The sequence below is a fragment of the Xiphias gladius genome, chromosome 7 (assembly GCF_016859285.1).
Source record: "Xiphias gladius isolate SHS-SW01 ecotype Sanya breed wild chromosome 7, ASM1685928v1, whole genome shotgun sequence".
Lineage (NCBI taxonomy): Eukaryota > Metazoa > Chordata > Actinopteri > Istiophoriformes > Xiphiidae > Xiphias > Xiphias gladius.
The window spans coordinates 4,207,814-4,234,579 of NC_053406.1; the positions used below are offsets into that span (position 1 = coordinate 4,207,814).

Consider the following 26,766-nt stretch of genomic DNA (forward strand, 5'->3'; position numbering starts at 1 on the left):
CCTCACACACAGACATGAAACCGGTATCTATCTTCTCCTCTAACACTTGGCAGGAAAGCAAAGAAAATATATTCTCCAAAAGATTACTGAAATATTTCTTTAAGTTAGTGAATACATTTTGATCCGGATGCCCTGCTGCAAATAATCCATTGCATGGGGCCTCACGATGGATTTAAGAGCTAAAAAAGACAAAGCAACTGGGATGGGAGAGGAAGATCACCAGCACCCACAACCTGGAGACCATTGCGCCAATTAACAGCTTATAACTGATTTATAAGACATTAATGATGTTAATGATTTATTAACATTGACAAAGGCATTAGTTACTTATAAATCCTTTATAAAGGGTTCCCTTAGTGGAAGGTGGTATCAAGAGATGTATATAGTGAACATAGCATAAATGCGGTCAATACATTGTGTTCATAGTTTTGGTTCAGTGAAGTAGTGCCTTGCTTTCTGTGTGTAACTAGAATAACTCCTGTATTTTTCATATTTTAAAAATGTCCATTCTTTATTTGTTCGATTATTTATTGCGCGTTAAGGTTCTGATGCTGGGTATCAAACCAATATAGTTATGTATGACAACGCTGATATTGAAAATTTTAAGGATTTTTTTTTAATAGTCTTTGGCCGACATCTAATGGCCAGTTTTACAAAGTGCAACCAACCCATTATTCACTGGGTTAAATGTGCTAGATATATTTTGGAGAGCTTCAAAATGCTTTTGGGATCAGAAGCTGAGGTGCATGTGCCCGCAGTGTAATTACAGCACGGCAGATGATCTGGCGCAATAACGAAGCAGTTTTTAGATTTCACAACAACCCACTGACATGAAGAAGGACAGGGCCGTCAAGTCAAAAAGAGCTAGCCCGAACAGGAAAAGCTGTTCGCCGACTTTATCGCCAAAATAGAACCTTGCAAATTTGTCAGTTTGCAAAAAGAAAGATTACACCTATTTTTTGGATGATAAACAACACCAACGTTATATTACAAGATTTGACAAATGAGATTGACATATTTAGACTTGATCTGATAATTCTAGGCTTGTATTATTAGTATTATTATATTGTGTCGCTTGGAACGGAAGTTTTATGTTACTGTTTTACAACTTGACACTTTTGCGTCTGGCGCACATAATTACTACGTCACATCCGGTGAGAGGGGTCTTTTTTTGTTTTCCCGTATCCGCCATTTCAGTTTTTGAAGTTAGTTGTTATCGGCCGCTGTGTTATAGCTGAAATTCTGCTGCTAAAGCGTATTGTATGATTAATAGAGCTGACTTCTGGTCATAAACCAAATAAGAGTCATTTTTATATCGTGGTTGAGTTTCTGTATCGGCGAATTGATGCCCAAACGGCTAACTGCGGATGTCGCCTGTTTACTAAACGTGCTCTAGGCGCTAAAGTTTTTGTATGAGTTGAAGGCTTTGCTTGTGGATAACGGGAGGGAGAGCAGGGAAGGCCCGGTGAAGCCTCGGCTTTGGAGTGGTTATCATGGCTGGAAATTTTGACGCGGAGGACCGTGGCAGTTGGTACTGGGGTCGGTTGAGCAGGCAGGAGGCTGTGTCTCTGTTGCAGGGGCAGAGGCACGGCGTGTTTCTGGTCCGGGACTCCATCACCAGCCCCGGCGACTACGTGCTCTCGGTATCAGAGAACTCCAAAGTCTCACATTACATAATTAACAGCATCAGCAACAACCGACAATCCGGTCCAGGTAAGCCAAGAGTGTGGGGCTTGGAGGGGCTCGATATGTGGAGATGTTGATGTGACCGTTCTTGCATGACTTGCACCAAAGGCAATGCGCAATAGTCTCTTTTCACTCTCTTGTGTGGAGAATACAGCAGGCCAGACACACACAAACACGTGCCAATGTTAATGTAGGCTTGTTAAAAGGCAAACCTACCTGTCACCGTGAATGCTCAGGCAGGCAACACAGTAGATATTATACAACACGTTGTTTCAGTAAATACTAGAGATGCACCTTTCTGTCACTAAAATACGCTGTGGTGGGCGGTGTGAGTTTTCAAAGAGCAGACTGTAGTGAGGGGAGTTCTGCACCATTAAAAATGAGTCTAAATTACCAGCTGACTCTGGAGGAGTTGTAAATGTTCAAAAGTCTGCCATATTGGCAGGTTTTAATAGACTCTGACCAGACGTTGTCTCCTGCCTCTGCTGGGTTTTTGCTGTGTGGGAACAGCAGCAAGATATTTGTTGTATTTCCACATGCCCTTTCAAAAATACTAAGACTTTTCCTTGGAGGGAACAAAACAAATATGTAATGGGAAAGAAATGCAAAATAACATTCTGGAATTCGCCACCATCATGCTTAGTTAAAGAAATAAATAGATCTGCCAGATTTGAACGTGGGTGGTTTTTTTGGATAAGTAATGACATTAGTCTTTCTGACTCTCTTCCATCCTCCCTTATTTTCACAAGGTTTGGTCCATCCGAAGTTCCGTATTGGTGACCAGGAGTTCGACGCTCTCCCAGCTTTGCTAGAATTCTATAAAATCCACTACTTGGACACCACCACCTTAATAGAACCTATCAACAAGTCCAAACACACCTCCTTCATCAGTGTTGGCCCCGGCGGAGGCCCCCCGCCACGCCTGGAAGACGAGTATGTCCGAGCACTTTTTGATTTCCCCGGCAACGATGAGGAGGATCTCCCATTTAGGAAGGGTGATATTCTCAGAGTTCTCGAGAAGCCCGAGGAGCAGTGGTGGAATGCCCAGAACTCTGAAGGCCGTGCAGGGATGATCCCAGTGCCCTACGTGGAGAAGTACCGACCGGCATCTCCAAGTTCGGTGGCAGGGCCTGGCGTGCCTGGGGGACCAGCAGGAGGGATGGGGATGCTAGGGAACTCTGACGGCTCTGCGGCTCAGTCGGGCACTCCGCTACTGGGAGACCCCAGCCAGTACGCCCAGCCCACCCCTCTCCCAAATCTCCAGAATGGACCTGTCTATGCCAGGGCCATACAGAAGAGGGTGCCCAATGCCTACGACAAGACTGCCCTGGCCTTAGAGGTAAATATGGACATGTGTGATGTTTTTCCTTGACTAAATGCATCCTTTTAACATTTGCTGGAGGAAAGGAGACATTTAGCAAAGAAGGATGTAGGACCAGCCCTGTAAGCTTATCAGGTCTGAGCTCACATTCTTTGGCTTTCTTTCTATTGTGCTTTTGATTATTTCTTCCTCTTTATTTGTTGAGCAGGAATCGAGGTCAGAAAGCGCTCAGACAGCCCCCTATGTAGTTTTCTAGATAATCTAGTCATTTAATATCTCCTCTATAGTGATCAGTCCAATGACAGTACAGTTTGGCCAGTATAAAGACTGTCTGTAGTGTTAATTAACTTGAGTTCAGGGCACTTAATCTTTTCATTAGATTTTAACCTAATAGTAAAAAAAAATGACAGAGTACCCAAATATGAAAACGTCCATTAAGCTCTGCTCCCTGCTCATGGTAGCTGGACTGTTACACTGTCCGGAAGCAAGAGCAAGGCTCCCACGGAGCAGGTCGTTTGGGGAAGGAAATAGTTTGTGTTTGGGAACAGGACCATTTCCTTTAGCCTCTGTGAAGCCAGGAGTCCAGCTGAGGCAGGAGTGGGACTAGAGGACAGGGCAGTTGGAGCGTGCTCTTGTCCCTCCTGCCCTGCTGGACAGTAGTGCTAAAGATACCACTACAGATCCCATCTTTGACTTTTCTAATCTGTGATGTCCATTTCTTATTATGGATTCAAACCAATAGTCTGCTGCTGTTTCGAAGTTTTCTTAGTTACATATGCCAGGTAGATCCTTTGTGTGAGTTGGTTTCTACCACTCCCACCTGCGATTGACTTTTCTGGCTTTGACCTATGTTAGGCAGCTTGTTTTCTCCACTTTACTTGGCCAGCAGTTACTCAGCAAGGTGGTACTGAACAGTTAATAATTAGCTCAAGTTTCCTTGTGTCGGCTTCAGAAGACCCACTGATTGTGTAGATCTCTCTTTATCTTAAGCAACTGAAACTAACTTACAGTCGTGTGTGCATGTAATCACTTTCATGTGGTCATATATGTATTTATTCTATTACTGTTTTCTAAATTCTGTGACACAAAACTTTTCAGCCTCATAAAGTTGTAGCAGTGGTTACAGGCCATTATAAAATTGGATTTAAACTCTACTTCCAAACTGTAGCTTGAAGTCCGTGTATATAGTTTGAGATAAAGGCAGTGAAAATAATAACAGAAACACCTCTGCAAATTTAATCAGTCCACCTCAATAACCCTGGAATAAACTACGTCTGCGATTAACAATCAATTGTTTGGTCTATAAAATTGTGAAAAATAACATAATTTGAAGGTTATATCTTCAAATTGCTTTTAATTACTCAACTATTCAAGTTATTCAACTTACAATGATATAAAACAGAACAGCAGCAAATCCTCACATTTTAAAAGCTGGAAATAGGTAATATTTGGCATTTTTGGTTGTAAAATAGTTTTCAGATTAATTCTCTGTTGATTGACTAAGTGATGAATCTTTGAGCATGAAAACTAACACTGTGAGGCTTTTAGTGTTGACTTTATTGTAGAATCTGAGCCAAATTGGTGTTGGATCAACTGTGTGGTGATTGTGAGGCCAGAGCTTGTTATGCTTTACTGGATTGCATCATAGTGTTTGTGGTATTTTGTCTTCCCCTACATATACTATATTAAGATTTTGTGATTTAGTACATCAACAAACAATTGTGATCAGTATGTGTCAAATGTCTGTGGCTTGTTACATAATGATGACAGGGTCTGCATACTTTTCACTATGTACACATTTAAGCCCCTCTGTTTAAAAAAAAAAAAAAAAAAAAATCCTAAATGAAATCCCAATCCTCGGGAGCGACATAAGGGCCATTAGAAACTTTTTTTTAATGAATTTGTATCTGCTGCATAAAGCTTTAGCCATTACTAATCCATAGCTCATTGTACTCCAGGTTGACATGTAACCACAAAAAAAAAAAAATCACCAAATTACAACACTAGAACTGTTTCGTAATGCAACAATGTTAGGGACGAGTGACCCGCAGAACACACAAATAAACAGCAGACAGCATTTCTAATTAATGAAATCCACAAGCAGCAGCAAGGCATGCAAGCAGTGTCATGTTGAGTTAATACTGTTATATTGCATTTGTGTCACTGTTTGGATCGCATAGAATTAGATGTGAAACAATTGAATTATTATCAAAATAGTTACTCTACTCATTATTTTTCAAGAAAAAAAAACAAACAAATTGTGGGGTTTCAGGTTCAAAATATTCAAAATACCTTTGGGTTTTGGTCTCTTGGTCTGCCATTAAAGTTAAAGCACATCGTACACCTCTCTTCCAGTAAAGAATGCTTTACTCATCTCAGTGTTTCTGGCTGTCTTGCCTTCATCATTGTGGTGTTGGAGGTTATTTGCAGTTTCCTTGTATATAGTCCATTGTTCAGTCTTGTGACTGATCACCATAGATAGATAAGCATACAGAACAACATTATCTTCATCTTTTTAAAATACCATATATAGTTTGTGTATACAGGAATTTACTAGACAAATGCAGCTACAAAGCATTCAATATTCAAACCATATTTTTCAGAATATTCTTAAGCAAATGCAGTTTTTGAACCTTTTTACCTGGTTTAAGTTAAATCTACATTTTGAATAGAAATCAGTTAATTCTACTCTTTTAACCTTCAAACTGTCTTTTTTTCTACACAGTACACTAAAATCTCTTCCATCTCTTAAAGGTTATGGATACTCCAAACTTAATTTCAATGTCATCTATAGTTGACCCTTACGTGTAGTTTGTTCTCGAAAAACTCCCGTTCGTTAACAACAAATATCATCCAGCACAGTGTACAAATTTAGAAACTGTTGGTCAGACAAAACAAGCACGTTGAAAACTAGAAAATGCGCTCAGTAGAGTGCAGACCTCCGCCAAGGCCAATGTCAAAAAACATACACCAGGCTCCAGAGGAAAAAATTCAAATTCATAGCAAATTATCCGAATCTGCCCCAAAATTGAATGGGTTCTTCCCTGGCCCATGACCCATTCCTCCACCCAGTTTGGTGCAAATCGATTTGGTATTTTTTGCGTAATCCTGCTTACAAATAACAAACAAACAGACAGACACGGGTGATTACATAACCTCAGGCAAATTTAATGATACTTTGGGCATTTTCCACTGTTTTCTCAGATTTTATAGAACAACCGAATGTTTGAATGGAATCGGCATATTACTGAAGAATATGAAATATTATGAAAATAATTGTTAACAAAGATAACAAAATAATTGCTAGTTGCAGCCCTACATGTGATGCAACACAATTTAGGACACTATTCTGTGCTAAATTAAAAAACAAAAAACAAAACAGGAAACCACTGAAAAAAAAGCAGAGCTTTTCAGCTGTCGAACATATCGTAATTGATTTACTTATTTTATTTTAGGTGTGCACTGTGTGGCTGCCTTAGACGGAAAAGGGGTACTAACAATTAAAGCTATCTTATCTAGGACAATATATGTAGTGCAAATGCTGCCAGCCTTTACATGTAACACAAGGAAGATTGTGAGAAGTTGGTAACAGGTTATTAAACTGATGATATGAGCCCGGGAAGAGTGTCAGAGTCTGAGCTTTGAGCGTGCCCACAAAGCTTTAACCCCTGACTGTCAGTCATCCCTCACATAGATTTGAACTTTGGAACTGACTGTTAGTCCTTGTTTGCTCGGGTTCAGTGACACAGGAACAGTCACTCCTCTCCCTGTGCAGGTCAAATAACCATACATGCTTCCTCTTGACAGTGGAAATCAACTAAGGATTATTTTCACATCAACTAATCCATTTTGAGTAATTTTCCAATAATTGTTTAGGCTATAAAATCTCAGAAAAAATATTGAGAAATGCCTAGCACAAATTTCCAGCACTCAGGGTGACCACTGTTTCTCAATTCAGCACTCCAGCAATTCCATTAACGGTTTAGTCATCCAACCAAAAATTAATAAACAACTAATTTGGCAATCAATTAAAAGTTCAGTTCTTTTTCAAGAAAAAATGCCAAATATTCTTTGGTTTCCACATCTCAGATGAGAGGATTTGCTGCTTTTCTTTTTCATATATGCCACTAAAATGAGTATCTTTGCATTTTTGACTGTTAGACAAAACATGCAAACTGGAGACATGAACGTGGCTCTGAGAAATTGTGAATGTTTTTTTTTCCCCCTTTTTTTTTTTTATGAAAGGATTGATCAGGAATATAATTGGCTGATTAAACGATGACGAAAACATTTGTTAGTTGCAGCTGTATTGCATTTAAAATAATATTAAACCAACAAAAACAACTAATCTGCACATTTGTGGTGCTGGAACAGTTGGAATCTTGGCATTTGTCCTTGGTAAATAACTGAAATTATTAATTGCTGATTATTTTTCTGTCAGTGGATTTATCAATTAATTCTTTCAGCTCAACCTAAAAACAGTGGATTTGAGAGGACAGTAGATTATCTACATGTTAATTAGTTTTATTTCTGCTGTATACATTTCTGCACTCTCACGCCTTTTCTCTCTCCCCTCCCTCCCCAGGTGGGCGATATGGTGAAGGTGACCAAAATTAACGTGAACGGCCAGTGGGAGGGGGAATGTAAAGGCAAACGTGGCCACTTTCCCTTCACACACGTCAAACTGCTGGACCAGCACAATGCCGAGGACGAACTCAGCTGAGAGTAGAAAGCTGGGCCGCAACCTGGACACTAGTATTAGACCCTTCCTCACCCCTTCTCCCTCCTTTCCTTCCTATTCCACACACTCACCTGCTCTCTCCTCCCTCACGTCTGCTCCAGCGTTTACCTGCACCAAGTACGTTTTCAAAGAATCACTGAGAACAAAACAAACAGACCCTTGTTGGACCCTTGTAATGCACACCCTCCATTTCTACCCCTCTGAATAATCATGCCTGCCGTCCTCCACTCCCTGCTCTGACTGACTAACTGACTGACTTCAGAATGGGTCATATACTCTACAGTGGAAACAGAAGATACTCTTGAGTCTCCTGTTCTGCGGATATGGCAACACCCTCAAGATCCTTGACTCGTCATGTCCCTGTCGTGGACACCTTATCAACACTCACTCCTCAGGAGACTCGTCGCCACAGAGTTCAGCCACTTCCTCTTCCTGTGTCGGAGCCAGTAGATAACTGCTCAGCACTGTGTCGTTTTTCATCCTCATCCGTCACGATGTTTACGCCGCCGTAGGATCACTCGTGCTGCATTCATGTCAGATGGGAATACAGTAACAAGTTGAAGAGTAACAACATAGTTGATTCATATGTTTTGTCTTGTTTTAAGATGTTACGGCACGTTATTGTTTTTTTTAATTACAAACTGTTTAAAGGAATAGTTCAGTATTTTTGGGAAATATGCTTATTCGCTTTCTTACCAAGAGTTAGAAGAGAAGCTCAATTACATTTTCCTCCCACAGCCGATTAACCTAGCTTCACATAAAGCCTGGAAGCATGGGGAAATGGCGTGCTAAAGCCTGGCTCTGTGCAAAGATAACAAAATCCACCTCTAAGGCTAACCAATTAACAAGTTAGATCTTGTTTGTTTAATCCATACAAAAACCCAAAGTGTACTGAGACAATTCACAGGTTTAAAGGGGCTATGTACCTTTATTTTTTTTTGGGGAGGGGGGGGCTGAGACCAGTTGCACTCCCACTCTGGGAAGTCACTCTACCCAGCCGAGAAATAATCATCAAATTATTGTTGTTGACACTTGCTGAAACTAGGCAGATTTTGTTACCTTTGGACAGAGCCAGGCTAGCCCCCCCCCACCCTCTTGTCATACAGACAAGAGGGTGATATCAATCTTCCCATTTTACTGTCAGCAAGAAAGCAAATAACCGTATTTCCCAAAATGTCCTTCTATTCCTTTAATCCTGATCTGCTTGTTTCACATTGCATGCTTGTAGTGAGTGACGAATTTGAGCACAGCAAATCAAACTTGCAATGTCGCATCACACAACATACAGTTATTCTCTCAAACCTTTCATGCTAGTGGGATTTTTTTCTAAACTTGCCCTTACCCGAGTGATATCTCCTTGGTGGTGATATCTTCATTCAGGAAATGAAAGAAATAGGGGTCCTGTCTAATGTTGAATGAATTTGTAGGAGTTTACAACACCTAAAAGATATGTCCTGAAAACTGGACAGAACGATATTCTCTGACGTGTTACCAGCCTACCTTAGTTGAAGTAAAGGGTATTTTTCTAGTTTAAAAGTATGTATCTACTTTGTTCTTGCTGGACATGAATGCAGCATTATTTTGGGTCAACCCAAGACTGGAAGGGACAAGAGCAGCAAAACTCAAATGCCTGTACATCTGCAGCATTTTATCACCGGGAAGATTAACAGAGGAATCTCTTGTCTCAGAAAAAACTGAAAAAGCTAAGTCAACTGGAGGTGTACAGTTCTCAAGGAGCAGGTCAAGGACCAGTCCAGCATCCAACCCCCACACCAAATATCAAATGGAGAAAACAAAACTGAGTTGAGACCAGCAGCTAATATCTACTTCATGTCGTTATAACCGTAGAGCAGGCCCCAGCAGTGAACCTGAGAAACTTCTGTTGTTGAGGTGGAGATAAATGCAACACTACATTCAAACTCTCCACACCTCCCAGCTTGGCTCACCTCAGCCCCCATCCACCCATCACCTACAACCAAGTATCACCAAGTAGTCTTTTGTAAGAAAAAAGAACATATTGTTATGAAATGATGTACTATGTGATTATCATTACATGCTAAAATATTGAGGTTTTTTTTGGTATCTTCGTAGTTTTCTTCATAGCTGGGTTTGTCTGGGGGGAAACGGTTTCGATGTACACTTTATACTGCTGCATGTTGGGAGGGAATGATAGGTTTCTGATGCAAAATGGATAAACTGACTTGGGGGGGTGGGGGGGGGGCACATCTGTTGGCCCCCAGCTGTCACAGTACCATGAGTTCTAATTCTGCGATGTACATGAATGAAGTTGAACGGAGTGAATGTAGGCTGTCCATCATGTTAGTTAGTAACGTCTTCTCATATTAGTGCTCTCCATTCAGTTCACTGAATATACCTTAGCAAAACAGACTGCTCTGTGTTCAGATCTTGACAAATGTGTCCAAGAAAAGAAAAAGTGGTGTTATTTGGTACCTGCCCTTTGTTTTTATCCTATTAATAATCTTGCTGCCACCTTGCACTATTTTGTTCTTTTAATCCTGGGGCTTATCAGCCTGTGTTTCCTTTGTGCTTCCTCGCTTAATCCCCCCTCTTTTATTTAAAGCCTTGTCCATTTATGATGCACACGCAAACATGGACTTTTTCTTTTACTGGTTTATCTCTACCCTCTGCCATTTCTGTATCACCAGGAGACCAGGCAAATTATGTTGTAGTACAGATTGCCTTTTTTTTCCCAAAGGGGTTGTTTTCTCTTGAGATTGATTCAATGTACTTGTTGACACCTGACAATCATTGCCCACATTTATCATAAAGCAGACTGGTTTGGATTGAAGCAGGCTGGCTATACAGCTTGAATTTTTGCCAGAGTTAACCTGGTCCACTTTTAATTTGATCTGTGAGAACCTGCTGTCCCTTCCATGTTAAGGGTTCCTCTCAGATGTCATGGTACAGTATTTCTGGCCAGCACACCATGCCACCTTTAGGTGGCACTGTAACAACATTTAAAAAGATGGGATACTTCCAGAAAGCATATTCTGCCAGAGTTTATGAGATTAAAGGAGATGAAATTTGATTTTAAACAGAATGCACTTAACTGCTTTCACTCTGAGTTTGCATTGATCATACGCTCTCCTTTTTATGGTTTTCAATTATCCTTGATTGTTCCCACACATTAGTTTCCCTGACCTTATAGCTTTGCCTGACAAGCTCAGTCCTGCTTTCACATTTTACTTTCAAGTTGGCCATATCCCAAACCCATGTTAAGATATTTGCTGTTTAAAAATATTTGGCTATCTTCTTGGAAAAATCTGGTCTAGTAAAGTAACATTTGTGTTTACTGCCAGTTTTTGACACAGTCCAGTTTTATCTGTGTAGTTGCGATCAAATAAAGCTTCTTTGTCACTCTCACTGCACATGGCAAGTGCTTAGCTACATAAATCATTATCTTATAAATTGTGTTGCCGATGAAACCACCAAGAAGTATTTTTTTAGTAGCCCTGCATGAAGTCATTCATTTCCTTTCATAAAAAGGAAGGGGTGTCAAAATGCCAGTGGAAATTGTGTTAATATCAAAATGTGCCATTTTATTATAACACTATATTCTTTCAAGACAATTGAAATTACCTTTTTATTTTCTGTAGCATGTAATGTGTTAATATACTAGTAAATAAAGTCAAACCCATGACAAATGATTTTAAAGTACTGGGTTTTTTGTATGCCCGTGAAAAGTATGTGGTGCTGATTCAGGAATCCCTTACTGGGCACTTCATAACAGCTACCACTTGAAAAATACATTCAAGAAGTGAAACGTATTTATGTGACTGTTTTAACTGTACAATTCATGACCGAAAACCCTTTTCATTCATGCTGTGCACATGGCAGTTGCCTAGCTACAGGAATCGTTGCCATTCATACTAGCATGAGATATTTTTAGTATCACTGTATGAAGTTGGGTAACTGTAGTGTCAGTGTACAGTAGGAATGTATCCAAACAAGTTTTAACAGTACATCTATCAGCCTTCTAAAGCCAATGTGGACTCCCTTATACATAGCACATATAGGGCAGATTGCAAGAAAACTGCTACGCTAGCTCCACCTGTTTGCGCTCACTGCTGGTTTATTTCTATTGTCAGTAAAAGAAATGTTATATATTTTTCTAACTACATTATTTGATATTGAGAACCACAAACAAAATGACTTTGTAAACATACAATAAAAATACATTACTACTATAATTAAAACTGTTAATTACATATGTAAATTATATAGAAACTGCTGAAATTACTTGGCTTTTGCTTATTTCTAATACTCATTTAAAGGTAATAAGCAAGTAATTGGCAGCAAAAACATTATTTGTTCTAACGTATCTATTTTCCCAATCCTCTTGGCTTTTGCTAAAGGGTTAATGTTTCTAGTAAAAAAGAAAAAAAGAAAAAGGAATTATATCTGACATGACAGAAATATGAGAAATTTATCAGTTATTAATTAAAACACATTGGAAAAGTAACTATGTCAGCCTGTTGGTATATTTTCCAGATAGTAATTATAGGGATACAGTGTAGCATACAATGTAGAGTATTTGCTTCAAGACCACCTGACAGAACTTACCACCTGCGTGGCACGTGGTGATTTATTGCCCCTTTTTTATGCTGTTCTGTCATAACACACTCAAAACCTATTTGGAAATGTCGAGTTAACTATATATATTAATATAGATTGGGTCAGTTCCTCCATATCACGAAAACTATATATTTTCTCATTAGCCATGTGTTGAGAATTCAGACATCAACAACTGAAAGCTAAGAACCCCAATATGTTTGACCCTCTCAAAGCAGAAGAGAATGACGTTCAGATACCTCACTAGCAATGCATCTTTCCAGAAACGTTGTCCTAGTAGTCTGTGGAGGAAAGACACATTGCTGTTAAATTTTTCAGCTGTTGTTTTTTCAACACTTTTAGCACCACAAACAGTCACATGACGTTGCCTTGTACTTTGGGGGCGTGGAGTACAAGGCAACGTCACAGATTTGGGCAGATGTTTTTGGTCTAGCAGACCGAATTATCCTTTTTTTTCCCCTGGAAAAGACAACTGCTGTTGCTTTAGACTGAGATTATACGTAATGAGTGAATGAACATGTAATTGGCAAACTAAATAAAGTGGATTTAGTGTTAGTTACTGTTTAAACAATTGTATAGCAATTCTGCTTACTATTATCTCTTTACAAAAAAATAAAAAATTACTAAAGGACGTATCAGAGCTGGTGATTCACGTGCGTATGCGCAGTACCCGGATGAGGCTGGTCGCCATCTTTACTCCATCAGCGCAGCGCTGCCGGTGGGGCGGAACACCACTCATCGACCCAGTTGGTTTCTAGGAACCACAGCTAGACCTGGCACGCCACCTTGTTTTTCACTAAATATTTGTCACTTCGATTAGTTCGCTACTCTACCTGCATCTCGATAAACAATGGGAGAGCGAGAGGACCTAGTTTATCAGGCAAAACTTGCCGAGCAGGCAGAGCGATATGACGGTAAGCCACACTTTCTGGTCTGGCTTGGACTGGGACATGTTCGCCGTTGGGATTTTTTTTCTCCGAGCTAGCTAATGTAATCGGTGCAGTGTTTCAACAAGGTAGCTCAGTGTTAGCCATAGCTAACAAGAGAGCTAATGTGGCTACGACCGCCGCCATTCAGCATACTATTCATTGACATGACAGGGGGCTCATTCCTGGGATAAACTAATGTGGTATTAAAGCAGCAGCCAATGCCTGTAAGTCTCTGTGTTTTAGGGAAATCGTACGGATGTGACTGACAGTGGCTAACGTTAGCGAAGAGGCTACAACAAAATGGCGGATTACTGGAGCGTGAGCTGTCAGTAGTTGCCTCCCCTGCACCATGCTAGCTCTATAGCTTAACACTTGAGCTACTGATTTGGTTAGCTCCCGTAAGCAACACGCAGTGTCACGTTGCTGTCTTTCTAACCACACTAGCGAACCTCGTTTTTTGGGCGATTCTGTGTCCGATGCCAACCAACTTTAACATTACTGAGGCGTAAGTTACTTGGAAGCCCGCTGTGTGTTAGCAGCCAGTGGGAGTGGGAGGGCAGCTGTTCATTTGGGGTGTTCCCCTGAAAACAGGGTGTACGGATCGATTGGCGAAAATGACTCCCTCTTCCTCTCTGGCACGCTCCTGTTAAACTGTCATACCATTACAGGCCTTGTAGAGGCTGTTTTTAGACGGCTGCCTTTGCCACCGGTCATACGTTGCCCAGAAACGTTAAGGGAATGTGCAATGACTCATTCACGGGATTTGGACCGGCTGTATGTACAGGGTGATTTACAGTTGACTGGCTAAATATTATCCTTGCGGGAATGTAATCGTATTCATATAGTTATTCTGCAATAGGTTATAAAATTTTGACATGTTTTTGATAGATGAATTCTAAAGAGCTTTCATAGATCAGCGTAGGAACAGTCATATACTCCCATAATTACATCAACCACAGTCTCAGACAAATAGAAAATCCATTCTGCACGTTTTGACCTTTTAACCCACAAAGTTAGTTGTTCATTTAAGAAGTTTATACCCTGCCAGCTGTCATTAATGGCATAAAGTTCCACCATACTATAATCTGATAAATACAAATATCAATGAAGGGATTAAATGGATAATGCGGGTGTGTTTGCTGGATTGGTGCATAGGTGAATAGGTGGAGGTTTGGTGCTGGTAAGGAAGCCACCTGTATTCTTAACACCCTGTCTCGCACATTCTGTGAACTGCAGATTATTATCTCTGAGCATGACATTTTTCTGACGCCAGAATGCTTCATTCAGAGGGCAAATTTTTATCCAACCAAAAAAACTCATGGATTTGTGAAGCAGATTTAATTAACATACTGTCGGTGGTTCCTTAAATACCTCTGAATTTATATTTGCCACTTGGAGGCTTGATGTCACATCATACTAATAGAGTTAAGACTACGGTTAAAATATGTCAATCATGAAATCTGACACACCTTTAGACTTTAGTTAAGTCAGCTAACACGATGAGAAAATTGTGACAGCTAGTTGTTCGGTGTACTCTCAAGATACAAGGTTGATAAGAAATAAAAAAATAAAATAAAATATCACAGTGCTTAAAAGGGTGTTACATGTGTTTCATTAACAGAGATGGTGGTTTCTATGAAGAACGTGGCAGGCATGAACGTAGAACTAACAGTGGAGGAGAGGAACCTACTATCGGTGGCCTATAAGAATGTGATTGGGGCTCGGAGAGCCTCCTGGAGGATAATCAGCAGTATCGAACAGAGGGAAGAGAACAAGGGCGGAGAAGAGAAACTGAAGATGATCCGGGAATACAGGCAAACGGTAAAGCACTGAGCAAAGGCTTGGGATGTCACTTCCCACAAACAAGATCAGCATTTGTATTTAGACAGTGTCTTTCAGGAGCAATTACATGGATTTACCATGTCCCAAATATGTGTGTCTCATTTCCAAGCAACTCAGATTTGTTTAGCTAATGTGAAATCACTTGCTCATATTAATAATACACATTATGAGCACCTACTGGACAGACTGCAACTGAGTCATAGTTGGCAAGTGCTGCGCTCTCTCTAGCTTTTATGAAGGGAAATAAGAGCTTGATATTATTCTGGGCCAGAGTGTGTCAGAGAGATGGGAGAGGCAGTTGGACTGCAGTCAGTGACCTAATGGGATTCAGAGATGGGCTAACCTGCCGTTGCACCTTCATTTTGTCAGTAGTTCACACATTTCTTCTTTCACTACTACATCACCCAATGAGCATTCAGCAACATGTAAATTGGATTAGTAAGAAATCAAACATTCAAGCTACTCGACTATCAGAAAGGTCCATGTGGACCCTTGCAGATATGGACAGACTGTGAAATTTACATCACATGGACCCTTGGACCCACACAGAAGCAGAAAGTATGATTTAGACTTAAGGAAGGGCTTCACTGGGAAATTTTTTATTTATTATTTTTTTTTGCTGTTGCTTGAATAATTGCCTTTTTTAAAATTTTTTTGTTTGGGGGCAGGTTGAGAAGGAGCTGAAGTCAATCTGTGGTGATATTCTGGATGCACTGGAAAGGCACCTACTCCCCTCTGCTGTCATGGGAGAGTCTAAGGTCTTCTACAACAAAATGTAAGAGCTTTGTGGTCTGAATTTTAATTAATAGATGAATAAATTAAGCCTCTCTAGTCCCTACACAGAATCATGATTACACTTAAGTTTTTGGGCTTTCTTATTTATTTGACACATTTATGTGGTTGATTACTAAATATTTAAAACTATATTCCAGAAAGGAAAACTCAGGTAATTTAAAAAAGTCAAAACACTGGCAATGTCAGGCAAGTTCAGAAATGGGACACTTGACAAGAATATGTTTGATGTTTAAAGAGAGTTGAACACATCACGGTGCAAAAATGTGTTTATAATATTGTTGTACACCACTGAAAGTCAATTTTTTTTCCCCCCAATTTCAGGAAGGGTGACTACCACAGGTATCTGGCAGAGTTTGCCACTGGCAATGACAGAAAGGAGGCAGCAGAGAACAGCCTGGTGGCCTACAAAACTGCTACCGATCTAGCCATGTCGGAGCTGCCTCCTACGCACCCCATTCGCCTTGGCCTTGCCCTCAACTTCTCCGTCTTCTACTATGAGATCCTCAACTCGCCTGACCGTGCTTGCAGGTCACTGTTTCTTCAATGCGATGTATCTAGTGTATATCTTTAGTTTCATCAGCAATAGTAAAGCAGAGTCATCTTTTATGTACATATCAAAATGTGATCACAGGAGGTTTAAAAAGGATCCAAAGTGTAGGAGCCTGCAAACAAACAGCCTAGGAACCATCTCTTGTTTTCAGTATACCCATACTAATCCTGCTCAGTTGCCATGCAGAACTAGAAGGTCTTGCCTTTTGCCAAACCATGGTTATTGTTCTGACTATTGAGGCTGAAACTTTAAACCCTTTTTTTTTTCTAAATGAAAAGTATTCACCCCTTTGACATTTCCTGTTTTATAATACTACCATATTAAATCACAGTGGATGTAATTAGGCTTCTTTTGACGAGGATTAATTTAAAAAAAAAAAAACTAAAAAAAAAACCCATGTCCAAACAAACCTCTACAGATTGACCTAAATGAAGTGAAAGTATGTAACACAAAATGGTTAATAGCATTAACTTCCTCCTCAAGTCAGTATTCATCTGCTAGATGTTGTTTTAAGCCATTTCCCGTGTAGCATCAGCTTTGTTTATACGCGCGTGAATAAATATGTAACAGAAGCCTTTTGCAAGCAAACAATACACACAATCACTGACACAGATGTACATATTTCAACTTGATAAATGAACATTAAAGTCCTGATTGTCATTAAAACCTCTGATATAGTTCAAGCCAGGTTTTCTGTTTGGCATTGACATTTATTCAGATCTGGCATATCACTACAATCAACACTGACTGACTAGAATTGCTCAGAAATGTAAATCTCTAGGTATATGGTGATTTCAACAGAAGTGCTGAATGTGTTTGCTCAGGTTGGCAAAGGCTGCATTCGATGACGCCATCGCAGAACTGGACACACTGAGTGAAGAAAGCTACAAGGACTCCACACTTATCATGCAGTTGTTACGTGACAACCTGACACTATGGACTTCAGATATGCAGGGAGAGGGTAAGAGGCTCATACCATGGTGCCCATTCATAATACATATGTAGGATATTGTATACACTAACATTTTATCTGCATTGGCAGTGCATCTACCTGTTTTTGTCTGTTTAACCTCTTTTTCCACGACTAGATGCTGATTGATGAATTAACTCAAACCTCACTCATCTCCTGTTACCCACCTAAAACCTTTTACACTGGATTTATAACATTTGTCAATCCTGTGATCAGCCTGATGGATGATCTGTCGTTGACTTGCATTGCCAAGTCAGCGGCAATGCAAAACACATGCATTGCTGGTATATAATACTGTGCTTATTACATGGAAAAGCATGTGATACATCTAACTTATTGTGGTAGTGTTGTCCTCAGATTTCATGATATTACAATACTTCAGTATGAGTTAACATATTGTAGCTAACAAGTATATGAATTTACAGTTGGACCTGCATCTGTAAAATAACTGTAGCTATAGTCCAAATAGAAAATGAAAATTTTCAAGGACCCCAGTACAATTGGTGCCACTGGTTAAGAGTAATTGGCTGTAATTGGATTCTTTCTTTCTTTCTTTCTTTCTTTCTTTCTTTCTTTCTTTCTTTTGACATGTCCTTTGGGCTGTGGTACCAGTTGTTTACTTTATGTTTATCTTTGGTTATATAAAATATAAATAAGGCCCCGTTCATACCTGGCATAACCATGTGTCTTGGGTGATCTGATCACAAGTGGACAGTTCTAAGAAAAGGTGTGAATGCACCCAAGACACATTGAGAAAGCACTGAGATCCAATCGCCCAGACCACATTCGGAGGGGATCTGGCCACATTCTTTTAGCAGTGTGTATGCAAATATGTCCTGGGCCACACTGAAGGACTGTCTAGCAACTAATGTCCTGTGTACGTACTAATTCGCAAACAAATACCAGTCATGAAAATCACATAAGCTGGCTTTGTCCACGACATCTGAAAATTTCGAAAAGCCCATAGAGATATAATATGAGTGCGTCAAAAATCTTGGACGATTTGGCTTGCCTGGAACACGCCAAGAAATAGACCCAGTCAATACTGTTTCGATTTCTTCCTCTTTTAAGTTCAGACAGACTAGTCACAGGAAGTGCATTGCTGCCTCCCACCAGTTAAAAACAACAAAACATTTGGTCTTTGCAAATGGAATTGATGTATGTGTTTATTTGCATATAGAGTGGGGAAGTGAGATACAATCACAAGTTGTCACTCAAGGTGCGTGTTGGGACGCAATGTAATACCAGTTTAAACTGACGTACTTAGAGCTATCCGCTTGTGATCGGATCACCCAAGGTGCATTTTAATGCCAGATGTGGACAGGGCCTAAGTTTACTCCTGCTGAGGGTGTAAGAAGGAATGAGTACTTAGATTGTTGGGGCACACAATATCTGACCCTATGTCACAGTGATCCAACTGAAGGCAAATGTTTATTTTATATCTAAGATAAACATTTTGACAACTGGGGAAAATCAATTATTAAAAATCAAATAACAAGGGAATCTGGTTGTTGAAAGCTACTGACAGTGAAAAGAGAAGGCATGACTAAAAAGCTAAAAAGTTTGAATACACTTACATCACCTCAAGCTTTCAGGACCTGTATCGTGCATGTCCAGGTACAGAGTGCAGAATCCTGTCTAACTGTTCTACATGTTGCTGAGCTGAAATCAGCCGTCTAGAGCAAAAAATTCACAATCATCCTACCTAACAAAGATCACGCTTTTCCACCTTGAAGTATTGGATTCGAGGGCTGAACGATTTGAGGATATCTAATTGTGATTATCTTACCAATATTGCAATTCGAATTGCAATGATTTTCTAAAATTAAACCACAGATAGAATATGCAACTTTTTTGTTTTGTTTGTTTGGTTTTCCTGTCAATCAGGAGAAAAGGTTTTTTGTTTTTTTTCACAGAAAACATGTCTATAGAAAAATTGACCAATTTAGCTCACATTTATGAAGATATGACGTGAGTGATATACAGACGGGTGACAAATTAAAGGAAAAACAAGCATAAAATGTCTCAGTAAGGTGTTGGGCCAACACGAGACACCAGAACAGCTTCGGTTCACCTTGGCATTGATTCTACAAGTCTCTTAAGACTCTACTGGAGGGATGGTCACCATTCTTCCAAAAGATATTCCCTTATTTGGTTTTTGATGGTGGTGGTGGAGAGCACTGTCTAACCCTTCAGTCCAAAATCTCCCATCAGGGTTCAGTTGGGTTGAGATCTGGGGACTGTGAAGGCCATAGCGTATGATTCACATCATTTTCATACTCGTCAAACCATTCAGTGGCCCCTCGTGCTCTATACATGGGGGTATTGTCATCTTGAAGAGACCATTCCCATCAGGATAGAAATGTTTCATCGTAGGATAAAGGTGATCACTCAGTACAACTTTGTATTGATTTGCAGCAACCCTTCTCTCTAAGGGGACCAGTGGACCCAAACCATGCCAGCAAAATGCCCCCCGAAGCATAACAGAGCCACCGGATCCCCTCAATGTAGGGGTTAAATATTCAGGCCTGTACCGTTCTCTTGGTGTACATCACACATGCATTCGCCAACGTGTTGAGAATATGGTGATGGATGACTCATCTGACCATATCCCTTTTTTTCCACATCTCTGTAGACTAGTGCCTGTGGTTTTAGCACCACTGAACCCCTCAAATGTACATTCATCTTTGTAATGAGGGGTTTATGCCCCACGAGGCGACCAAAATATACCTCTCTATCTAATTGTTGACGGACTGTTGGCACTGACGCAGTCTGATCACGTTCTGCAATGACTTTCTCAGTCACCTGAGGAAGGAAACTCCTGTTTTTCAAATCATATGGAACTCTGCACGAGCATCACGTTCATCAAATGTGCGTTGTCGACAGCAATTTCTGATCCTATTTACTAATTTCCCGTAGATCTAAATGCAGATGTCACTTTAGTCACCGCTCCTATTGAAACACTAGCCAGTTGAACAGTTTGTGTGACTGAAGCTCCTGCCATTTGTGCCCCAACAATGAACAATCAGAATCATCTGGGATTTGTTAACCGCTTAATTGTACCATGCAATGCACCTTTGTGGAAGCATCTGCATTCCTTATGTTTCTCCACTCATTTATACAGGTTTTTTTCTTGAATTTGTCAACCGTCTGTATGTGACATTTAAAAATGGCATTGTTTATTGGTAACAGATACATAGTTGGCCAGTTATGTTAATAATTACAAACTGCTGGTAAATCAAATCTGGCAATATTTATATTGAACTATCAACCCCTAATGCTAATGTTGACAGTTACATACTATAGATGCTTTAGCTAACCTTAGCATCATAGACAGGACAGATACTGAATATTGGAGGTCTTGATTTCGAGCTTTTAAGATTATAAGTTTGAAACGACATGGTGTGCTTGAGACTCTAACAACTCTGCCAACCAGCTGTCGGTCATTTGCGATCGAAAACAGCCACTCTAACTGCTAGCTACCTGAAACCAGAACCATCTTTGGAAAAATTGTAAATAGTACAGTCATCAACTTACACATAGCTTATTAACCAGGCTACAGCCAATATTTCTCTTACTTTTTCACCAACTCACTGAATAAACATTAAACTACGGCTGAGTAAATCTGCTGGAGACGATAAACTGTCAATAAACTGTCAATACTAAAAGCTACAACTTAAGATACTGTTCATTATATAAAATGAAATTGTGCCTCTTGGAATATACAAATTTCAAAAAATGATTTCGATATAAAAACAATAAATCGTTGAGCCCTATTTGATTCTTTCAAATAGGGCTCTTTCTCTTCCTCCGTTCATTCCAGTAGTTTGCATTTGCTGTGGTGCAGTGTCCACCAGCACCTTTTATTTCTCAGTGACTCATCATCTCTCTTGTCTTTTTCTCATTCCCTCTGCTGTAGAGTCCTAAAGGAAACAAACCTGACTGTTCATTTCCCATGTTAACTGTACTTTGTAAGTGTTGCTCACCCAAGCCTTGGTGTGTGTGTGGCTTCTTCCTTTTTCCTCTCAACACTAACTCACTCATGGTTTAATACTTCAGTCCACTCACCCGTTGCTTTGTCAGTTAGACCTTTATTAACTTTTGGTAATGAGCTGTAATCTTTGATCTTCCCATTACAGCCAGTTGAAAACGGGCTTTCTTGAGTTTAGATAGCTCCAGTGTTAGTGTTCACTTAGTTGCCTGATAAACCTGTATGTACACCAAGGAGCAGAGGTGTAGATCATGTTATTGGCATGCTAGACTGCTTGCAACCTCTACACTTCAGCCAAGATTTTAACACATGCAGCCCTCGGTTAGGAAATACCCTGATTAATGCATTTGAAATGGTGCTAGTATTGAAGTATTTGACCTTAGCCATTAAGAACGAGTTTAAGTTGTCTGATGGATATGCATGTGTGAATTTTTGTGTAAAAGCTCAACTGATGTGATAAATTTTAAACACGGTTCACTTTGGGGTTTTTTTTTTTTTTTCTTTCACTTTTTGACATCTTTTAAGTATTCACACTATATTTGAATGAGTGTTATACACAATTTGATACCACATTTCAGTCTTAGCTAAACACTCGTGAAACTTGCGTTGTGGTTCAGCATGTTGATATTTAAGGATTTTTACAGATTTCCACTGAAAAAGTTCATATTTTCAAAAAAGGAGCAGGTCAGTTTAAACAGTTTTTCACCTCGGTTCTAGTGTATGTTCACCCCACATCTGCAAGTTTTGTTTTCCTGCTGCAAGAAGACACTGTTGACCAGCAGCAGTGGAAAATAAACAAGTACATTTACTCAAGTACTGTGCTTGAGTACGGTTTTAAGGTCCTTGCACATCATAGTGACTAGTTACTTTGCAGATTAAGATTTTTCATACAAAACATATAAGTTTTTAAAGTACAATGCATTGTATAGTGCTCAAAATCCCCTCACCCAGTCATTTTAGGCTGTAGTTGTGTCTATAAAGCCTTATCTTCTTACAAAACAGGAAAAGGGTGCCAGTGTTATACGAATTTTTCAACATGTTTTCAGTGCTAATCAACTTGTTTAATTTTTCATAGTTCTGTTGCACCTAAACCTGCCTTATTCCTTGTCATTCCAAGATACGTGCACTTATTTCTATAACATTTTATAAAAAAAATAGCTTTTTGAATAAAAGCTTCAACAGTATAAGGCAATTTACATATAAATGCATCAGTAACAATAATCCCATAATATAATTTCTATGTGTACTGTATGTTTGTAATGCAGCACCATCAGCAAGATGTATTCTGCAAAATGAGTATTTTCATTTTTCATTCTTGAAGTACAGCTTGCTGATAATACTTAGTACTAAGTACTTTTACTTAAAGACTTAATATGCAAGTTCTTGAAATCAAGCTAGTGCTAGCAAGAGACTCAAGGGCAAACCACTCCACTCATCCTACCCCTGCGTCTCCCTGCTCCATTACGCTCCGCCCAGCCCTTCACCTACATCCTCATCGTCTACGCTGTCTCAACTAATGCAGGAGCCAGGAGCTTTCTAGCCCGTGAGTCAGCCATAGCCGCGTCTTCCAGCAAGCTAATAGTAGCTTGAAGCCTTGCTGCGAGGGGAGTAGTGGACCAGAAGCGCATACACACATTGATTGACAGCTGTGAGCTCCCACCCCTGACTTTTGCCTTCTCTCATAGGTTAGAAGGGCGAGGCTTACTCAAACTTTAGAAGGGAATACCTCTTCACTGCTGCCAGGCTGTTCAGTGAGTCTGGCTCACCGAAGAGTTTGACAGCACCTCTCCACATTAACACATGTTTTGGAGCAAATATCAACTAAAAAATATATTTAAAAAAGTTATACACTGTAACTGAAAGTAAAACCTTTTAAATGACTTTCACTTGGAAAGGACTATTTCCATACTATAGAATTTGAAGACAAAATGGGAAAAACACAAATGAAAAGCAGAATTGGCTAAAAGCCCTTTATTTTCATTTTTCCTGTTTTTTAATATTAATCGCAGAATTTAGCATTTTTGTAAAACTTGAAAGTAATGGCCCTGGCCTTGTTTGGCCAGTTTCCAAACGGAAGATTTCTAATTTCACTGACTGAGTTCATTGGCCTTTGTACCAAATGTAAGAGCCATCTGCCTCTCAATGACTGTTTTAAACTTCATTTTTTTTTTTAAACTGTATTTTTTCTCCACCAGGTGAAGAACAGAACAAAGAGGCACTGCAAGACGTTGAGGATGAGGCCCAGTGAGACTATGCCACCAACAGCCAACAACTTGAGACCCTCCCCTCACCTCCTCACACTCCTCTTCCCTCCACCTTCGTCTCCCCCCCCCCCGAATCCTCATCCCTTCCTGCGAGTCACCTTCCCTTTCCTCCTCTCCCCTCCTTTTCCTTTCTTCCACCTCTGCAGCTCCATGACCCAGCAGGGCCACGGAGTGAACAGGTTTATTTTTCTCTTCTTTTTTATTTTTATATTAGCCCTTACATCATTCAAGTAAATACCACTTAATTGAGAAAGGAAATACAATGTTAGAAAGACAAAGATAATGAAAGAGTCCCTGGATTGTTTTTGTTTTTTTTGTCCTGGTACAAGCAGTTCTGAGATGTTATCTTTGTTTTCATTATTGTATTTTTGTTTGTTTTTGCTTTTTCCTCAATATTTTTATCAGTTGCTGGATGTATTGAGATTTTTTTCTTAATGTAATGACAGAAATTAACTTTTATTACTGATAATGTTGACTATTAGTTATGGGAGCTATTTTATCTCTGTTTTTAGTGAAATGTCATGCAAATCATTTTACCTTTTTTATGGGCAATTTGGAAAACTACAAGTGCCCTTTTTGTTAACTTAGGTTTTCAGAGGAAGATGGCAAAATTTGCGATATCCACGTGGGGCAAAGAAGTGCTTAACTTTTACACCATAGTGATTCTGTCGTCATGTTTTTATAGTTGTCCTTGGACTGTACTTTGTGCTGAAATACTGTAACTGTGCACACATGCTGAATCTCTGAAGGCTGACTTACGGCTAGCTGGTGGTTTTAATTTAAAAAAAAAACTTGGGAGATTTCTCAGTGTAAAAGACAAGTCTCAATTTGGCCCCGCTCCTCAACAGAGAGCTCTAAAATCAAGATTGTCAGTGCTTGCATGAGGTAACACATCCTTTCTGCTGCTTCTCCCCTACTTTTTAATACAGCTCCTCTAGGTTCAGAGGTTTTATTTCTTTTGCTTTTCCTTTTTCTTTTCTTGTTTTGCTTCATTATGTGTAACTTGGAGCTGATTTGTACTACTGGATATCTGACTGGAGCCACAGACAGGGAATCTGTATTGTTCTTACTGAAACACAGCATGGAATTAACATTAAACAATCTAAATTAAACATTACAAATGGACCCGTTGCTTTTATTGTTTCATTTGCCCATAGAAGACAGCGATTCTTGCTGCTTGTCTTCTGTGAATAAATATCCATGGAACTGTTTGTTCAAACATGGTAATGAATTAATTAAAACTGTCCTGGGGAATCCTGCTTTTCCTGCTGCTTGTTTCAGGTACTGCAGGTTAACATTTGCATGGCAACCTTTTTTAAATTGAGTTGGATACTTTGTGCACCGGTGTTTCTTCACAATTCAAAAATTCAGTGTCAGTACTGGCTTTTCTAAACACCAAATCCAGATGAAGCCTTGCACAGTGTTGCCACACAGAGCAGATGTTGCTACTGGAATCTGAGTTGGCAACTGTGAGCATAATCATAAATTTATATGGTCTATTTATAGTGTTTGAGAGACAAATGCAATCTTAATGCCTGTGGTCCTGCTGTGACAGTGTAGCTGATGCCTTTGGCACTTCTGAGCTGCTTCTGTGTAAGTGGCTGATGGAAATGATGGTCAGAAGTGTAGTGATGTAAGCAAAGTAGTTTGATAGGCAGCTGAGATCAACCTTTACAGTAGATATCGCTAATAGTTCCACACGGATGTTTCCATGTTGCAGGAAAAACATAGACACGAATCATGGATTAGTAACTTAGATATGTCACAATCGTGTGTGTGTGTGTGTGTGTGTGTGTGTGTGTGTGTGTGTGTGTGTGTGTGTGTGTGTGTGTGTGTGTGTGTGTGTGTGTACTTAAAATTCCCCTCAAGCTCTTACACTTTTTTCAAGCAGTTGCTCATACAGGTTGATTCTGTGCAAACCCTGAGGTCTTAACCTTTTGCCTCCCCAGTTTCAGTTTCTTGTAACCTCTGTAGCAGTCACCGCCTATTCTACACCCATAATAACAGCCTGAGCTCAGTGCCAAGCCTAAAATTAGACCCACAGGTGAAAGTGGAGGAGCTTGTCTAGCAGAGCACACTAACAGCCAGAGCAGTTTCCTTTCTGCAATTTTAACTGCTGTAGATGCCAATGGCTGGTTGCATCTCCTACTAAGGAGATGCTTATCAAAACATCTGATAAGGATTAATCTGGGTGACCCCCTGACCTTTCATGTAGCTCACTGTCAGGTCAGACTCTTCCCAGGCCAAATTTCTGGGGGCTATAACAAGGTATATTTGCTGTGAATACTCATGCTCCCGAAAAGGATGAGACACGGTGCCTTACTCCACTTACCTTATATCTAACAAAACTATCAGGCCAAAATTTCATAAGAAATTTCAAAATCTGTTAAAATCAAAAGTGCGTGTTGCCTTGAATTTTCTAAATAGATTCTTGCTCCCCAGAGGGTGAGCCCTCTCCTTTTCTCCACTGACATCCTAAAACTATATAGCAGAAATTTCTTCATTCTGCTGTATAGCGGTGAACTTTCATTACATAATTTTAGATTCCATTATATATTTTCCATTATGTATTTTTGTGCTCCCAGGGGGATGAAATGTGTTTTTGGTGACCCTCTGACCTTTCAGATACAAGCAAGACTCTAGGGATGGGAATGTTTGTCTGTCAGTCAGTCCACCACTTTGATCCAGACTGAAATATTTCAACAACTATTAAATGGACTGCCATGAAATTTTTAGAGACATTCATGGTCCCCATTGGTGATCCCCCGACCTTGCCTCAGTGCTACCATGAGGTTGACATTTATGGTTCTGAATGAACAACTTTTGCATGAATTTCCCTGAAATTTGGTAGACATTCAGAATGCCCAGAGGAGGAATCCTAATAACTTTGGTGATCTCTTGACTTTGCCCCAGCGCCAACACGAGACTGACATTTATGGGTTTGAGTGAAATGTCTCAATGACTACTATATGTGTTTCTTTCAAATTTAGTGCAGATGTTAATGGTCCCAGTGAACTTTGGTGATCCCTTGACTTTTAATTTAGCACAATCATCAGGTCAAAATTTCAGTTTGTCCAATACTTT

General features: G+C 39.8%; 2 protein-coding genes across 3 annotated transcripts; both read left to right on the top strand.

The window, feature by feature from the left end:
* The first annotated feature begins 1,144 nt into the window (after positions 1 to 1,144).
* On the top strand, positions 1,145 to 8,695 carry crk (v-crk avian sarcoma virus CT10 oncogene homolog). The gene is made up of 3 exons (XM_040130642.1): positions 1,145 to 1,713; positions 2,436 to 3,025; positions 7,593 to 8,695. The coding sequence occupies exons 1-3, from the start codon at positions 1,494 to 1,496 to the stop codon at positions 7,728 to 7,730; spliced, it is 948 nt and encodes a 315-aa protein (XP_039986576.1). The 5' UTR covers positions 1,145 to 1,493; the 3' UTR covers positions 7,731 to 8,695.
* Positions 8,696 to 12,985: 4,290 nt separating this feature from the next.
* ywhae1 (tyrosine 3-monooxygenase/tryptophan 5-monooxygenase activation protein, epsilon polypeptide 1) lies at positions 12,986 to 24,807 on the top strand. 2 transcript variants are annotated; one of them, XM_040130645.1, is made up of 7 exons: positions 12,986 to 13,255; positions 14,892 to 15,091; positions 15,781 to 15,887; positions 16,229 to 16,435; positions 17,282 to 17,418; positions 21,347 to 21,398; positions 23,614 to 24,807. In XM_040130645.1, exons 1-6 carry the CDS (start codon positions 13,192 to 13,194, stop codon positions 21,352 to 21,354), a joined length of 723 nt encoding a protein of 240 aa, XP_039986579.1. In that variant the 5' UTR covers positions 12,986 to 13,191; the 3' UTR covers positions 21,355 to 21,398; positions 23,614 to 24,807. The 2 variants fall into 2 exon arrangements, with proteins under 2 accessions (XP_039986579.1, XP_039986577.1); XM_040130643.1 differs by lacking the exon at positions 21,347 to 21,398.
* The last annotated feature ends 1,959 nt before the right edge of the window (positions 24,808 to 26,766 follow it).

Coding starts and splice junctions, on each gene's coding strand:
- ywhae1 (XM_040130643.1), top strand. CDS start 13,192: ATGGGAGAGCGAGAGGACCTAGTTTATCAGGCAAAACTTGCCGAGCAG. Junction 13,256..14,891: donor GCAGGCAGAGCGATATGACG/GTAAGCCACACT, acceptor TTTCATTAACAG/AGATGGTGGTTTCTATGAAG. Junction 15,888..16,228: donor AAGGTCTTCTACAACAAAAT/GTAAGAGCTTTG, acceptor CCCCAATTTCAG/GAAGGGTGACTACCACAGGT.
- crk (XM_040130642.1), top strand. CDS start 1,494: ATGGCTGGAAATTTTGACGCGGAGGACCGTGGCAGTTGGTACTGGGGT. Junction 1,714..2,435: donor CAACCGACAATCCGGTCCAG/GTAAGCCAAGAG, acceptor TATTTTCACAAG/GTTTGGTCCATCCGAAGTTC. Junction 3,026..7,592: donor AGACTGCCCTGGCCTTAGAG/GTAAATATGGAC, acceptor CTCCCTCCCCAG/GTGGGCGATATGGTGAAGGT.